This window comes from Hypomesus nipponensis, chromosome 9 (assembly GCF_054491055.1).
Source record: "Hypomesus nipponensis isolate SF chromosome 9, ASM5449105v1, whole genome shotgun sequence".
NCBI classification, from domain to species: domain Eukaryota; kingdom Metazoa; phylum Chordata; class Actinopteri; order Osmeriformes; family Osmeridae; genus Hypomesus; species Hypomesus nipponensis.
Window position 1 is genome coordinate 5230001 of NC_140369.1, and position 16687 is coordinate 5246687.

Genomic DNA, 16687 nt, shown 5'->3' on the forward strand with positions numbered 1-16687 from the left:
TATAGAGTGAAAACCTATACACACAAACTGACACATACACACAGCACATGCATGTGCGCAGGCAGTGTTGTTACGGCAGGGTTTTCACTTCAGTGGACAGAGGTGACCTTGCAGCATCAACATTTTTAACCAGCTCTCAGGCCACACACACACACACACACACACACAGTGACGTCAGCGGAGCACTTGTCATGCATCAGACCATCATTAACCGGATTACAAGCAGTATTACCAGGAATAGTAGGCTCATATAGCATGTTCAATAGATGTAACGTGACAGCGTGGTCATTGAGAGGTTTAACGTTAAAAAGGTATTTCGATCTCAGTGCAGTGAAACCATTAACCAAGATCAATACTAGTCAATACTAAACCCACACCAAACCCGCACAGCCGCAACTTTTTTTCTAGGACAACACCTTGTTGCCTGGCAACCTACATTTCCCCTGACACTAAACTCGCTCTCTCTGTCTCCGTACAGAGTGTGTGTGTGTGTGTGTGTGGGTCTACCGAAATGTCAGTCCCAGGCTGTTCAGCATACGTGTGATGTGTGTGTGTGTGTGTTTCATCCCTTCGGCTCAGCGGGTCATTAAACCAAAAGAGTAAAGGAGTCGTCCTCTTCACGAACGCTCCCACCTCTCCTCTTTCCAGCGTGTTTACCATGACACATCAAACACTCATATTTTTAGCTCCTCCCAGGGGTTAGAGTAAGGATCCAACCGTCACACTTTTTGTTTTTAAATCCTTCGTGGTCTCGTAAGTGGGCCAGGCTGTATCCTTTAAGTGAGACGGCAAGTCGAGGTGTTGATAGATTGGGCCAAAAATATCAAATTCATCCTAAAAACGCTGCTTCTGTTATGTTTTCAAACGTTCGGAATTATAGCCAGTGACCTTGTCTAATACACAAACACCAGGCAGGGATGCAGGCACCAGCTGTATCGGTTCCAGCTGAAGACCTGATGTGTATTCATGTTGCATCTTGACTCTTGAGTCATCCTGAAGGTATAAAACAGCTACAGGTCGGAGGTCAACCAGCAACGACCCTGGGCCTCTCAGGATTACCATCACCTAACAGTACTGTCGCAAAAGCTCCACAGTATATTTCTACCATACTTTCTTTCTCTGAGAGAGAGAGAGAGAGAGAGAGAGAGAGAGAGAGAGAGAGAGAGAGAGAGAGAGAGAGAGAGAGAGAGAGAGAGAGAGAGGGGGAGTGAGAGAGAGAGAGAGAGGGAGGGAGGGAGAGAGAGAGAGAGAGAGAGAGAGAGAGAGAGAGAGAGAGGGAGGGAGGAGAGAGAGAGAGAGAGAGAGAGAGAGAGAGAGAGGGAGGGAGGGAGAGAGAGGGAGGGAGAGTCAGCTGCCTGTCTGTCAGTGTGTGCACCGTGTCAACTGTTTAGTCTGTGATGAACAGTTGAGGGCAGAGCAGAGACATCTGCCCAGCTCTGAATAATGCATGGATGTGTCTGCTGTGATACCCCACTGCACCAGAACCACCACCCTCTCTTCTTCTCCATCTTTCTGTACTCCCTCGCTCACTGTAGTCGTCTGTACTCCTCCGCCTCATCCTCCTCTCTCCCTCGCTCACTCCCCCCCTCGCTCTCTCTCTCTCCCTCTCTCTTGTTCGCCCCCTCTCTTCCTCTCTTCCTGCTTGTCTCTCTCTCAACTGCTCTCTTCCTTGATATCCACATCTCCCCACGTCTCGCCTACCTAATTATTCTTCATGCTTTCCTCTCCATTTTCTCTGGATGTCAATCTCTCCCGATTTCTCCTTCCTTTTCTTCACCCTCATGCACTCTCTTCCCCCCCCCCCCCCACGAACCCCTCTCTCTATTCAGTGTGGAAAGTGTGTCCACAGTTCAAGGGGTAAACCAGTCTCCAGCAGCTTCATTACTCCCATTAAGACTCTCTCACACACACACACACACTCATGTTCTCAAACGGTAGGTACATGTACTGTACAGTACATACACACACACACACACGCACACACACACACACACTGCTCCTGGCGCTCACACAAGCGGTGTTGCCAGCATGTTTTTCTACAATGACTCTCTAAAATAGCACAGGACCCAGAGCCTCCACTGCCCCCTGGAGGGTTAGGGTTATATCATCACCTTCAATTATTCATACAGAAGAACGAATGAAAAAGTGTGGTCTTCAGGGGCAAAACCAAAGAGGCTTTTGGAATTGATCTTGTCTTTCCAAACAATCAGGGGTCCTTAGGAATTGGCATTAGTGAGGAAGAGAGGAGAGTAGAGGAGAGGAGATGGGAGTGGAAGGGAAGGGAAGGGAGAGGAGAGAGGAAAAGAGAGAAGGAGAGGAGAGAAGTAGAGGAGAGAAGGAGAGGATTTATGGTGACAGGTAACTATTATCTCAGTAATGCCTTTGATCCCAGAGGCCTCTTGCGTTCAGGCAGATGTGTGAATCTATACAGAGGATGTCCTTAAGTGGTGAGTAATACACTACTGGGACGCTTCATTACTGTCTTGTGTGGCAACACATTTGCATGTGGGTGCACGTCATTGTGTGTGCACAGCATTCACACAATCCCTACATTCCATTCTAAGTTGGGGGAACCATGGCGACATCCAAATGACGCTGCCAGTGAAACCATGCCGTCATTATGTGATGTACGGTGAGTGAAGGTATGTGTGAGAGAGACATACCAGGAGAGGACTGGTCACTGGACGCCACCAGGGTAGCAGGAGTGGGCCGGCGTCTTCGGATCTGGACAGACAGGAATTGGAACAGTCAGTAGCAGGAAATGGGACAAAACCACACACATACATACACACATGCACACATACATACACACATACATACATACACACATACATACACTGCTGTGTTCGCAGCTTAGAGCCCAGCCTCACAACATTGCTGACTAACAGAGAGAGTGCTGTTTATTTCTCTCGTCCCTCTGGTCTCTAAATGCAGCCATCTTCAGCTGGAACACAGCCATCGATGTCTTTGGTTTACACAGTAGCAGAAGACAAACACACACATTCTGCACACATGCACACACACACTCACACACTGCACACCAGCATTGCAAAGAAGTGATGGGTCTAAAAACCGACAGCTGCTCTTTAGCGGCGAGGAATAAAAAAAAAAAGAGGCATCAAATGAATGAGTAACACTCCTATCTAACAGCTGGTGGTGTGCACGTCCAGGTGCGAGTGTGCATGTGTGTTTGAATGTTTCCTGATCCACAGGAGCAGGTCCTCTGGTGCTGGGTGTCTGAGGGCCCACGGCGGTCGTGTTTCCCCCAGCTCTGGGTGAGGAGGGGGCAGGGAGAGAGAGGGACAGAGCCCTTACAGGCTCCTCAAGACCAACACTGAGAGGGTTCTCTGCCAGAGCTGTCTGGGTTGTGCACCGCTCCGAGGCCTTCCAGCTGAAAATAGTTCAACTTTGAGTGCATTGGGAGTGCTTGGAACAGCACACAACACATTTCTGAAAGCGCTCAACCTTCGCCTTTTCAGCATCCCTCCACCTCCCCCTCCCTCCACTCCTCAAAATGTTCTGAAAAGAATGAGAGGCACAGAAGACAGGATGGAACGTTGAGAAGGATCCATTTCTGGGTCCGTCCACGGTTCAATTTGAGACTCAGACTCGAAAAGGGTACAGTCGTGTCTTCTTGTCTGCATGGTCACTGTGAACTGTCACTGAAACAGAGTCGTGTGTCACTTTTGCGCTCACACACACGCACATGCATGTCGAAACACACTCAACACAAAAGACACACAACCCACGTAGTTATACTGGACACGTGTTTCAAAAACCACAAAGGCAGACACACACACACACGCACACTAACCCAATTCTATCTGCTCTTGGGAGAGGTGCAGATGTGACTGCTGAAAGAACATAGCCTAATGAAAATAGATGGGTAGTGTGGTCTGCATTATCTCCTCCATGAAGCACTTTAATTACCCATTCACACTTGAAGAGGGCTCCTTTCCTCTCCTTGTGACAACAGAAGAAGAGGGAATAGAGAGACTTCCTCCTCTCCCTCCTTTTCCTCTCCCTCTCCCTCCTCCATGTTCTCTCTCTCCCTCTCTCCATCTCCCCTTGCTTTTGTGAGCAGACAGGAAGGTGTCAGTGCGTAGTTCTCTGACATCACATCCTGTGGAGGAGGAAGGCAGGCACACATGCGCTCTGCACAGATTCTGTTCGATGAGTCTTCTTCTGTCATTGACTGTCCTCCGTCAGGTGTATGTGCATGCCTGTGTGTCTGGGTATGTGTGCCTGCGCGTGTGTGTTTGTGTGCGTCAATGTGTGTGTGTTTTGGAGCATGTGTCCATTCCAGGCTCTGCCCACAGAAATCCAGAGAGACAGGGAGCCATGTGTCCCTGTGGTGGTGATTATGCTCCAGCCTCCAGCCTGCAACAGAACTGTCCTCTGGTCTGATTCTACACACACACACACACTCACGCACACGTACAAACACACACACGCAAACACGCACGCACACAACACACCTAGAGGCTCTCTCTCTCTCTCTGTCTCTCTCTCTGTCTCTCTCTCTCTCTGTCTCTCTCTCTCTCTGTCTCTCTCTCTCTCTCTGTCTCTCTCTCTCTCTGTCTCTCTCTCTCTCTCTCTCTCTCTCTCTCTCTCTCTCTCTCTCTCTCTCTCTCTCTCTCTCTCTCTCTCTCTCTCTCTCTCTCTCTCTCTCTCTCTCTCTCCAACAAGGCCCACACCCCGCGGAGAACACACTCCAGGGAACACAGAGCGGAGAACAACAAGGACCTTTTGGTGAAGTGGGATGGCCAGAGAACCCATGTCTGAGGGTTGTCGTCATGTCTGCGTGGGAGGGGGAGAAAGCGTCATTGTTCCTGAGTGATGGATGGAAACAGCAGCATGGGAGCTTGAATCACACTTTAATGATTCACTGATCCGGAGGTTTCTGTCAGCAGTGCACAGAAACAGGCCCACCTATCATCCCATTGAAACTGAGGTTATTCCCGTCTCGGTCACGACCACCGATGGAAAAGCTGCATGAATTCGACACCGGTTATTAAGTACATTACAGTGTCACTGCACCCGTCATTAAACACACGCAATATGAGTCATACTACTGTGAATTGTAGGAACGGTTGAACAGACTCAATGTGATAAATGCCCATACCCGTTGCCTCAGGTCTGCCGGCGCAAACACCCTAAAAACCATCAGGACTGAGCACCGTACCTGGGGTGACAGGGCCTTCTCTGCTGCTGCTCCCTCCCTCTGGAATGACCTCCCTCTCCCTATCCGTCTGGCTCCCAATATAGCACTATTTAAACAATCCCTCAAAACTCACCTTTACCACCTCGCCTTCACCTGAACATCCCCTGCTACCCCCCCTACAAGACTTATGTGTTTGTTTTCTTTACAATATTATGTTTGTCTGTTTTGTCTTTATATTTTTTCTTTATATTTTACTGTTGTCTTGTTTTGCTTGTACTCATACATGTAAAGCGACTTTGAGTATTAGAAAAGCGCTTTAAAAAAAACGATTTTTATTATTATATATAAATTATTATTATTATAAATGTCCTCTGGAACAATAGACTGCTTCAGTTCTATACTTTCCAAGATGAAGTTTGATGCCCTTGTATATGAACAGCAGAGTACAGATTGAATGTCTCTCTCTTTCGATCCAACAATCCCTGTTTCTCTGACATATGTTGCTCTCGTCTCCTCTTTCCATGCAACCTTTCATCCCAATCTCTCTGTCTTGGTGTATAATTGGTGTATAATATATTTCTCTGTTTCAGTGCTCTATCTCCCCCTCTCTCTCACTATCTCACCATCTTTATTTTTCTGTCTTTCTGTTCCTCCTCCTCTCTGGCCCTCTCTCTTTCTCTCTCTCTCTCCTAGCTCGAGGAGCAGTTGGAATCCAAAAGCAGAGTTCTAATTCAATCTCCAGTGTAATAGATTGTAGTTCCTCCTGCTCTGTCAGGCTAACTGCAGATAAACGTCAGAGAGGCAGGACTCCAGTGCAGGGCTCGGCCCCAAACCGTTGTAGATCTCTACCCTCTACAGCATCTTTGTGCAGTCACTTAGGTACCCTACAACTTCACCAAAACAACGTGGGGTGCCAACATGACAAGCACAAACCCCTGAATTTTCCTTGAGATAAAAAGGACTTTTAGTCTCAGGAAGTACGATCATGCTGTGAATACAGAAAAAAAAATGCAGAAAAGAGGTAAACAGTCATTGTGGGAGGAGTCTAAGAGGAACATAAGGACCAGAGCATGACTGTGTAGAGGCCTTCATCTTCCCCCAGTCTGGCATGGAGCAGCAGCCCTGGTGGGGATTATCATCTGAACTGCCACGTCAGATGGGGAGTCAGATGGCTGAGCGGTTAGGGAATCGGGCTAGTAATTAGAAGGTCGCTGGTTCAAATCCCGGCTGTGCCAAATGACGTTGTGTCCTTGGGCAAGGCACTTCACCCTACTTGCTTGGGGGGAATGTCCCTGTACTTACTTGTAAGTCGCTCTGGATAAGAGTGTCTGCTAAATGCAGTAATGTAATGTAAATGTAATGTCTCTTTCAGTAAAGCCGTTCTCTGAAGCAGCCTGTAGCAGTCTATGGTCAGAGGTTATCGCAGCGCTCGCGGGCAGAGACTTCTTTGCCAGAGACGCAACAGGATGTGAGAAAGGATCATGTCTGAGCCCTCACAGGATGATGTGTGATTAACTTGAAATGCCATTATTCATCCTGTCACTTCCACCCACTAGATGGATGGACAGATTTATGTCGCCTATTCTGTCGCACAAATATTTCCATCGAAAGAAATTCAATTATCGTGGCCAAAGTTCCTGGGAGAAAGAAGTGGATCCATCAGGGATCCAGTTTTGAGACATAGCCTATTGAATATGACAAAACCCACAACACAAAGAACGCCTTAATTAAGTGATCTGGGAAATTGGATTATTGTTCCAGAACATCTTGGGACAGCCACTCATCTAACACTGTCTGGATCTGAGCTGTCTTCATGTTGTGTGATCTGCCTGTGCTGTACTGTCACTCACAGAGAGCTCTCACACAAGGTCGTGATGAGGTCATTTCTGGATGAGGTCGAAAGGGTTGGAAGATAAGGGTTCACGTTTGTGTGTGTGGATAGCTCTTATTGACAGGCAGTTCTCTGCAGAGAGAGGCTTCTCTTGCTGGGAGGTGTCAAAGCATGGAGGAGGAATATGTGGGAAAACACACACTCTCTCTAACACTCACAGACACACACACACACACACACACACACACTGCAGCGTGTCACTCGTCCTCTGCAGTCACTTGCAGCAGTCTTGGTTGTTAATAGGAGGGTAACAGCTAGAGTGGCTCAGAGCCATGACCACACTGGGGTCATGCAGACAGGCTCAGGATCTCAGACATGGCTGAAGGAAGGCCTCCAGGGGGGTATCCCAGGAAGCAGGTCATGTGACATACCAGGGTGAGTTACTGTAACTCCCCAGCTGACACCCAGCGTTGTAGCAACATTGCCAGTAGGTTGCTGCAACATTGTGAATCAGCTGGTGGGTTAACTTTCCCGGTTATGTTGCATAACCTGCTTTCTGGAATATCCCCCAGAACACGCGGTATCCATACATCCACATCATCATTTCTCATGGTTGCATTCTATATATCCATGTGCTGAGTAGAATTCTATGGCAGTTGTCGGGGGAAACACTGTTAAAGAGCCAGAGGGTTGAGTTTGAGTCTGTTCCAATTCCATCCACTTAAAATTCTAAGCTTGCTGTAGCATCAAGCTGAAAAAGCTAGCTGCACAGAGGTTTGGTAATGGATTGATCATCTGGAGGTTTTTGCGTAATAGTGTTTCTGTTTGGTCTTTTGAATGGCATTTGTTTTGTTTTTTTCAATTGACTTCTGAAAGAACGGTCTCTAAACCATAGGCTGAACGCTGACAAGTCCACGACAGGCAAAAAGATCTGGTCATTTGTTGGTAATTACCATCTCACCCATAACGACTCATTAGCAGGCAGATAGATCGTCTGTCTGCCTGACTGACCAAACAGCTGACCAGGCTGCATGGCTGCAGCTGTGTCAGCCCAAACACATCCTCTCTCTATCTCTCTCTCTCTCTCTCTCTCTCTCTCTCTCTCTCTATCTCTCTCTCTCTCTCTCTTTCCCTTTCTGTCTATTTGCCTCTATCTCCATCTCTCTCCCTTTCTCACACTCACACTGGCTGTAACAGACAGTTCTAATGGACCACACGACAGCATCAGTACACAGCCACCATGACCCTCCTCATCACAGACCGTCCCTTGGGTAGAGCGCCACCTGTATCACCTATCGTCATCCTGACACAACACCCAGACCATCTCTACTGCTCTTACAGACCACCTCACTGTTCGCACCCCATCACCAACACCATCAGACCTGCTGAATAAGATCTCCTAGCCCTGCGAAATCAGGGTCAGTTATCCAGACACTGCCTGAGGATGGAGGGAGAGTGGGAAGAGAGATGGAAGGGGGGATGGAAAGGTGGACTGTAGAAGAGAGGTAGAGGAGAGGGATGGCAGGAGGGAGGGAAAGAGAGCGGGAAAGAGAACTGTGATATCTCTTTTGGTGGTGCTCTCTCGTATTCATTATGAATGCTCTCGCTTGTTTCATGAGATATTCATCACAAGGAGGAAACGGGCCGTCTCAGTCCCCTCTCCTCCTCTCCTTTCCTCCTCTCCTTCTCCTCTCCTTCTCCTTCTCCTCTCCTTCTCCTCTCCTCCTCCTCTCGTCCTCCTCCTCTCCGTCTCCTCTCCTTCTCCTCTCCTTCTCCTCTCCTTTTCCTTCTCCTCTCCTTCCCCTCTCCTTCTCCTCTCCTTCTCCTCTCCTTCTCCTCTCCTTCTCCTCTCCTTTTCCTTCTCCTCTCCTTCTCCTCTCCTTCTCCTCTCCTTCTCCTCTCCTTCTCCTCTCCTTCTCCTTCTCCTCCTCCTCTCGTTCTCCTCTCCTTTCCTCCTATCCTTCTCCTCTCCTCCTCCTCTCGTCCTCCTCTCCTTCTCCTCCTCCTCTCCTTCTCCTTTCCTTCTCCTCTCCTTCTCCTTCCCCTCTCCTTCTCCTCTCCTTCTCCTCTCCTTCTCCTCTCCCTCTCCTCTCCTTCTCCTCTCCTTCTCCTTCTCCTTCTCCTCTCATTCTCCTCTCCTTCTCCTTTCCTTCTCCTTCCCCTCTCCTTCTCCTCTCCTCCTCTCCTCCTCCTCTCGTTCTCCTCTCCTTTCCTCCTATCCTTCTCCTCTCCTCCTCCTCTCGTCCTCCTTCTCCTTCTCCTCCTCCTCTCCTTCTCCTTTCCTTCTCCTCTCCTTCTCTTTCCCCTCTCCTTCTCCTCTCCTTCTCCTCTCCCTCTCCTCTCCTTCTCCTCTCCTTCTCCTTTCCTTCCCCTCTCCTTCTCTTTCCCCTCTCCTTCTCCTCTCCTTCTCCTCTCCTTTTCCTTCTCCTCTCCTTCTCCTCTCCTTCTCCTTCTCCTTCTCCTCTCCTTCTCCTCTCCTTCTCCTCTCCGTCTCCTCTCCTTCTCCTCTCCTTCTCTTCTCCTTTTCCTTCTCATCTCCTTCCCCTCTCCTTCTCCTCTCCTTCTCCTCTCCTTCTCCTCTCCTTCTCCTCTCCTTTTCCTTCTCCTCTCCTTCTCCTCTCCTTCTCCTTCTCCTTCTCCTTCTCCTTCTCCTTCTCCTTCTCCTTCTCCTTCTCCTTCTCCTTCTCCTCTCCTTCTCCTCTCCTTCTCCTCTCCTTCTCCTCTCCTTTTCCTTCTCTTCTCCTTCCCCTCTCCTTCTCCTTCTCCTCTCCTTCTCCTTCTCCTTCTCCTCTCCTTCTCCTCTCCTTCTCCTCTCCGTCTCCTCTCCTTCTCCTCTCCTTCTCCTCTCCTTTTCCTTCTCCTCTCCTTCCCCTCTCCTTCTCCTCTCCTTCTCCTCTCCTTCTCCTCTCCTTCTCCTCTCCTTTTCCTTCTCCTCTCCTTCTCCTCTCCTTCTCCTTCTCCTTCTCCTTCTCCTTCTCCTTCTCCTTCTCCTCTCCTTCTCCTCTCCTTCTCCTCTCCTTCTCCTCTCCTTTTCCTTCTCTTCTCCTTCCCCTTTCCTTCTCCTCTCCTTCTCCTTCTCCTTCTCCTCTCCTTCTCCTCTCCTTCTCCTCTCCTTCTCCTTTCCTCCTCTCCTTCTTCTCTCCTTCTCTTCACCTCTCCTTCTCCTTCTCCTTCCCCTCCCCTCCTCTCCTTCTCTCCTTCTCCTCTCTTTCCCCTCTCCTTCTCCTCTCCTTCCCCTCTCGTGCGCCCTGCGTATTAGCCGCTCGAAGGGCTGTGTGTGATGTCACCATGTTAGGTGGTCAGCTGGGTCCAATTGGGCCCTGTTATCTGTGTCCAATCACATATCTGATAGATTCTGTTTGATCTTTTTTTCGCTCAGTTTAATTTAAGTGTCATTTCCTCTCCCTACCTCCCTTCTCTCCTCTCCCTTCTCTCCTCTCCCTTCTCTCCTCTCCTCCCCTCCCCTCCCCTCTCTCCTCTCTTTACCTCTAATCTCCAACCAGGAGAAAAAGAAGTGTGCAGACATCAGACTCATCCTGCAGTCCACATCATGTCTCTATATTCCAGTCAGACACCAAAGAGCCTGATTTCAGAGGGGTGCAGAGATTCCATCTCTCTGGCAATCCACACACACTCACACACAGATGCCTGTCTCCTTGTTCTGCGTCCCAACTAACCTACACTGCTCTTCCCTCCCAGCATCCCCTCTTCCCTCCCAGCATCCCCTCTCTGCCTTACCTCCCTGCCCTGACTCCTTGCCCTCCACTTCCAGTCTCTTCCTCAACATCCTCCGCTCCTCTGGTCCCCCTCCATACCTCCGTGCTCCGGAAACTTTCCTGCCAGCCCAGACATCCTTGAGCTCACGCCTTCCCCATCTCCATCCCCAACAGACTCCCCTCCTTGTCTTCCTTTATCTCCCTCCCCTCCCCTGTCCTTACCCTACCGCCCCCCCTCCGCTGTCTCCCTGCCTCTCCCAGTCCTCCAGATCCCCTCCCTCCCTCCCTCTCCTCCTCTGTCTCCCTGCCTCTCCCGTTCATCCAGCTCCCCTGTCTCCCCTCTCCCTCTCCTCCTCTGTCTCCCTGCCTCTCCCAGTCCTCCAACTCCCCTCTCTCCCCTCTCCATCCTCCCCGCAGCCCTCCCTACCTGCTCGGCTGCTTCTGGGTCCAGGTGGGAGTCCAGGAGAGGCATGGTGAACTGGATCTTGCGCGGGCTGCCAGTCTCCATGGTGGCCCTGTCAGTGCAGGCTAGCGAACACTCGGATGCAGAGGGAGGGATAGAGGCAGGGAGGAGGAAAAGGGTTGGGGGGGGGCAGGGAGGAGAAGAGAGGGGGGTGCACTGCTGTAGTCCGGCGAAGAAAAGGTTTCTATTTGTTTCTCTTCTCTTAAACTCACTTTCTATCAACACCTATTTTTCTTATTCTCCTTGTTCTGCTGTCCTGTGCTCAGTTTGTCAGTCAGCTTGATTCCAGCTCCTGTCCTCGTCTGTTTCTGCCACCGGCTGCACGCTTACTGCTGAGGCAGGAGTCTCTGTTCTGAACTCTCTATCTCTCTTGCACACACACCCTCTGTCTCGCTCTCTCTCCCTCTTCCTCTCCCTCTCTCTCTCTCTATCTCTCTCTCTCTCCCTCTCTCTCTCTCTCTCTCTCTCTCTCTCTCTCTCTCTCTCTCTCTCTCTCTCTCTCTCTCTCTCTCTCTCTCTCACACACACTCACACACAACCTCTCTCTCTCGTTCTCTCTCTCGTTCTCTCTCTCGCTCTCTCACAGCCTCTCTCTTTCTTTAAGTGTCTCTGTCTCTCTCCCTCTCGCTCTCTCTCTGTCTTTCTCTCTGTCCACAGCTCATTCGCTGTTTCTGCCTCTGCCTCTGCCTCCCTCTTATCTTAAGTCCCGCCTCCTCTCCCCTCTCTTGCTATTGGATAGTTGCCCTCAGAGCTTATCTGCAGCATCCAAGCTACCAGTCTTTTCTCTCTCCTGCTCCCTTTTACTCTCTCTTTCCCTCGATTTATGTCTCTCTCCCTCTGTATTTTAAAAGTTTTTAAATGAGAAATTCCTAAACAAACAGAACACAAACATATGATGCACAAAGAAAATGACAGCCCCCCCTACCACAAGCCCCCCCCCCCCCCCCCCCCCACACACACACACACACACACTCACACATAGACACATACCCACTCACACTTACAAATCAATGATTGTTGTGTACAACAGACAGACATCCATACATGAAACAGTACATGGATGAGTGAGTGGCATCATTGGCTTAATCCAGTTGCACAATCCAGTTGAGGGCAGATGAAGTTGTGATCTGCCATCACTGAGTGCTTTGGTCACACTTGGTTTCCCAGTTCCCCTGCCTCCCCTCGCAGCACTATGGTGATTGATCGTCTGCGCTTCAGAGATTCCCTAAAGCTCACTTTGCTACAGGGCCTGATATCTCACACCCCACAAGGGGCTGGGAGACAGACTTCTTAGAGTAACATGGCTTAGCAAAACAAAGGCTTGACCTAATTGTGACTGAGGGCATCTTCCTACATAGTGGAGGCGAGACAGAGCCACAGATTGCCTTCACAGCTGAAAATGAAAAAATGGATCTGGCTGAAACAGGACCGATAGCCCACAGACACCCTTGGCATTATCTATCCTCACAGAAAGCAAATTCATCATGTTGATGAAACAAGTAGGCTTTTCCTGTGTTGAAAGGAAATGTAATTAAAGCAGGGATAAAGCCTCTCCTGTGAAATAATGCCTCTGTCATCAGTGCACCAAGGTGCCAGCTAGCTAACATACTATGACATGCTGAGAGCAGCACTAACCAGACGACTACATCCGGCCCTGTATCCCCTCAGAGCACACAACTGCTGGACACTTCACACACGCACATCCATGTCTTGGAGTAGCCCTGTAATACTTGTGTTGGACCCAAGATATCCTCTTGATCCATAAAACACTCCAGTTTTACTCTCACTTTTCACCCATGTGTCATGATGCTTTTCCATTGGTTACAAAAAAGACACTTCACAGGCATCCATGCTGAGACTTCCCTCACAGCTGAGTGATGACGATAATCAACAGCCCTTCATAGAAGGTGAAAGTGTGTGAATCAGGGTTTAGACTGTTTAAAAAATAAAAAATAAACGTTATTGTTTGTTTACTTCCGCGATTGGCGTCAATAAAACATGTGCAAAAATCCAGCCATGTTCAACCAAAATCCAATGGTCAAACAACATTAGAAAAAAAAATGAACACGTCTACGAACAATAATCACACTCTTCAGTCATGCAACAGCCTGGCTCACTTGTTTGACATTGAACATCCCTTCTCCTTTCCACAAGCTTCCCAATGTTGAGTGGTTGCGGCCGTGAATGTTTGTGATAGATTATGCTGTGTCATGGTCACATGCTGTAGCGGCCAACGCAATCTGTGAAAGCTCTCCAAGATGGCCGACGGGGACATGCATAAAGAGGAGATCAAGGACAGGTTGGACAATCATGCATCTAAATGCACGGCGAGAGGCAATCTGACGACACGTGTTAAATGCGCTTGAGACGCTCTTACAAGACGCTTTATGAGACGTGCTGTGGGAGGTGTCGTCGAGTGATGAGAGCTGAGTCCTCTCCCTCTTCATCCCCTCTCTCTCTCTCTACTCCCTCTCCGCTTCAAAGCCACACGCATCCGAGAACCCCGTGCTCATGCACACACTCACACACACACAAACAAGTTTTCCTTTTCAGACCCCCTGTCGACTCCCTTGACTCATGAATTACAGATGAGATGTGTGTTTTAGTCTCCCACTGTGTTGATCACAGAGTCACAGCTGCAGAGAAATCATCTCTCGCTCCCTCTAGTATCCTCTCTCTCTTTTCCCCTGTTCTCTCTCTCTCTCTCTCTCTCTCTCTCTCTCTCTCTCTCTCTCTCTCTCTCTCTCTCTTTCTCTCTCTCTCTCTCTCTCTCTCTCTCTCTCTCTCTCTCTCTTTTTCTTTCTCTCTCTCTCTCTCTTTCTCTCTCTCTGTCTCTCTCTCTCTCTCTCTCTCTCTCTCTCTTTCTTTCTCTCTCTCTCTCTCTCTTTCTCTCTCTCTCTCTCTCTCTCTCTCTGTCTCTCTCTCTCTCTCTCTCTCTCACACACACTGTCTCTCTCGGTGTCTCTCTCTCTCACACACCTTAAGCACATCACAGTGGGGGGATGACCCTGCCAGTCTACTGTGAGTGTCCAGTCAAGGGGAAAGAATATCCCATAAACCTCCAGGACTAGTGACACCTTGGGTCTGCATGTGTGGGTTAGCTGCCAGCTGTTCAACCTGAGCTCCAGCCCCCTGGAACAGCTAAGGGCTCTGGTTGATGGAAAGGCTGTTTATCCTGAGTGCTGATGTCTTATTCAGGCCGCAACAATTTATTAAATGGGTTTGAAAGGATTTTATTTATCACACGGACTGCTTGACATCTGCAGCCAACGTGTCATGGAGGAAACCCAAGGAAAGTGTTTTAGCGTTTTAGTGTGGTTGTTGTCAAAAGCATCTTGTTTAGATGGAGTTCATTAACTGGAATGGAACGTCTGCTTCTGAAAATACATCTAAGACACAGCTGTCATGTGCGACCCTGTTTTGCAGTAATAGCCACAGAGACGCTAAGAATGTTCTGACATCTCGCTTATGATTTATTTTACAGTGGTATACCCTCTGCAGATGATCTAAATTAGGAACATATGCTGGGTTCATTCTGAACCAAAACTGATCATCCAGTTAATCATCCGGTTAATCGTTTCATCACGGTTTGAACATAAATAGACTTAAAATAAGTATTTTGAAGAAACATGTCAGAGCTTGTCACTACACCAGGACTAATTTGTGAAACATGTGTATGTATATCTATATCAACACAGATGACAACACAAAGACGAGATCTCATTTGCAGGTGAACAGCACAAACACCCATCTCCACCCAACCTCCAGTCTCGAGAAGATGCAGACAGGGATTCGAAGGTCACTCCAGCACAGCGGTGGTGGTGGGGAGATTGGCATACTCTAATTGACTGCGGAAACCAGGCGGGAGCAGAGTGCAGTAATTGCATGTTCCAGGCTTTTAATTAGAGCGCGGGCTTATTGCACACTGACTTCCCAGGTGGCCAGTACTGTGTGCTGCTGCATTAACCAGAACAGTTTGGCGCCATGGCGACACAGAGGGGCGCCCAATGTACTTTTTCCTTGTGAGGAAGAAACGCTGAATGATGTGTGTACTTTTGCCATCTCTGCACTGCTGTTACACAGTTCTGTCTTCACACCAGTTGTTACACTGCTAGGTTGTGATTACACTGTTGTTACATTGTTGTTACACTGTTATTACATTGTTGTTACACTGTTGTTACATTGTTGTTACACTGTTGTTACATTGTTGTTACACTGTTATTATGTTGTTATTATACAGTTGTTACACTGATATTGCACTATAATTACACTGTGATTACACTGTTGTTGCACTATTGCAGAGATGGGAAGTAACAAAGAAGTAACAAAGTACAAATACTTTGTTGCTGTACTTCAGTAGATTTTTCTGCCATCAGTACTTGCTTGTTTTTCTGATAACTTTACTGAAACAGGTAGTAGTAATTACTTTTTACTTTTTACTTTGGTATATGTCGGAGCCCATACCTCTTTGACTTGAGTGAAAAAGTGTAGTCAGTACTTTTGCCATCTATGGTAATACGTTGCATAAATGTAGACACATAGGTTGAGCTGTGAGAGAGAGAGAGAGAGAGAGAGAGAGAGAGAGAGAGAGAGAGAGAGAGAGAGAGAGAGAGAGAGAGAGAGAGAGAGAGAGAGAGACACAGAGAGAGAGAGAGAGAGAGAGAGAGAGAGAGAGAGAGAGAGAGAGAGAGAGAGAGAGAGAGAGAGAGATGGTACTAGGAGTGTATTTGTGTGTCTGCGTCTTTGTATATTTACTCATCTCCGAGGGAGCCAATTAAAGCTGAAAAGTGACAGACAGCCATAATCTGCATGTGTCAGTATCCTGGGTCCTGGTGTCTGTCTGTCTGTCTGATGACTGCTGAGCAGCCTCCACTAAGAGCCTCACATCTGATCCATCATTCACACACATATGAAACTCTACTGACAGCAAGACGCTTTTTATTGGTTTAACAGAGAAAAGCAGGGGAACAAATCAACACACACACACACTATACTTATATATATATAAATGCAACCAATTTTCAGTAACAGCAGACACACTATTTCAGTTCTATGGGCGTATGTGAAGCCCTCTTTGATATTGTTTGTAAAAAGGGCAATACAAATACCTTTTTATTTGATTTGATTTGACACACACAGAGAGAGAATACTCAGGAGAGCTCAGCAGATTGTGTCCTCCTCCCTCACAAAGCCATAGAGTGCACCAATCGGAAGGACTCAAGTCTCTCTGTAGTCACGGAGGTGCACAGAGAGAATGTGACTGGGATGTTGCCCTAGCTACTGGCTGTCAGGGTAGAGGGGGAGTGGGGGTGGGGTGGTCAGGCAGAGTACTAAATGCTGTGAAAGTTTTAAAAGTACATTACGTTTTGAATATTTCATAGTTGGACGTTAGCATCAATGCTCTGCCCCCACTCCAGCAGTACAGTGTGTCTACTGGTGAATGCTGTGTGCGTCTGAGTGTTAGTGTCTGGTGTGTGTGTGTGTGTGTGTGTGTGTGTGTGTGGCAGGACGCC

General features: G+C 48.4%; 1 protein-coding gene across 1 annotated transcript in view; it reads right to left on the reverse strand.

The window, feature by feature from the left end:
• Positions 1 to 11604, reverse strand: part of LOC146272473 (uncharacterized) — a 16768-nt gene extending 5164 nt beyond the window's left edge. Inside the window, exons 1-2 of the mRNA XM_084705400.1 lie at positions 11139 to 11604; positions 2664 to 2724 (exon numbers count right to left, since the gene is read on the reverse strand). Coding sequence (XP_084561526.1) covers positions 2664 to 2724; positions 11139 to 11219 — 142 coding nt within the window. The 5' untranslated portion in view covers positions 11220 to 11604. The remainder of the gene's footprint in view (positions 1 to 2663; positions 2725 to 11138) is intronic.
• Between the last annotated feature and the right edge of the window lie 5083 nt (positions 11605 to 16687).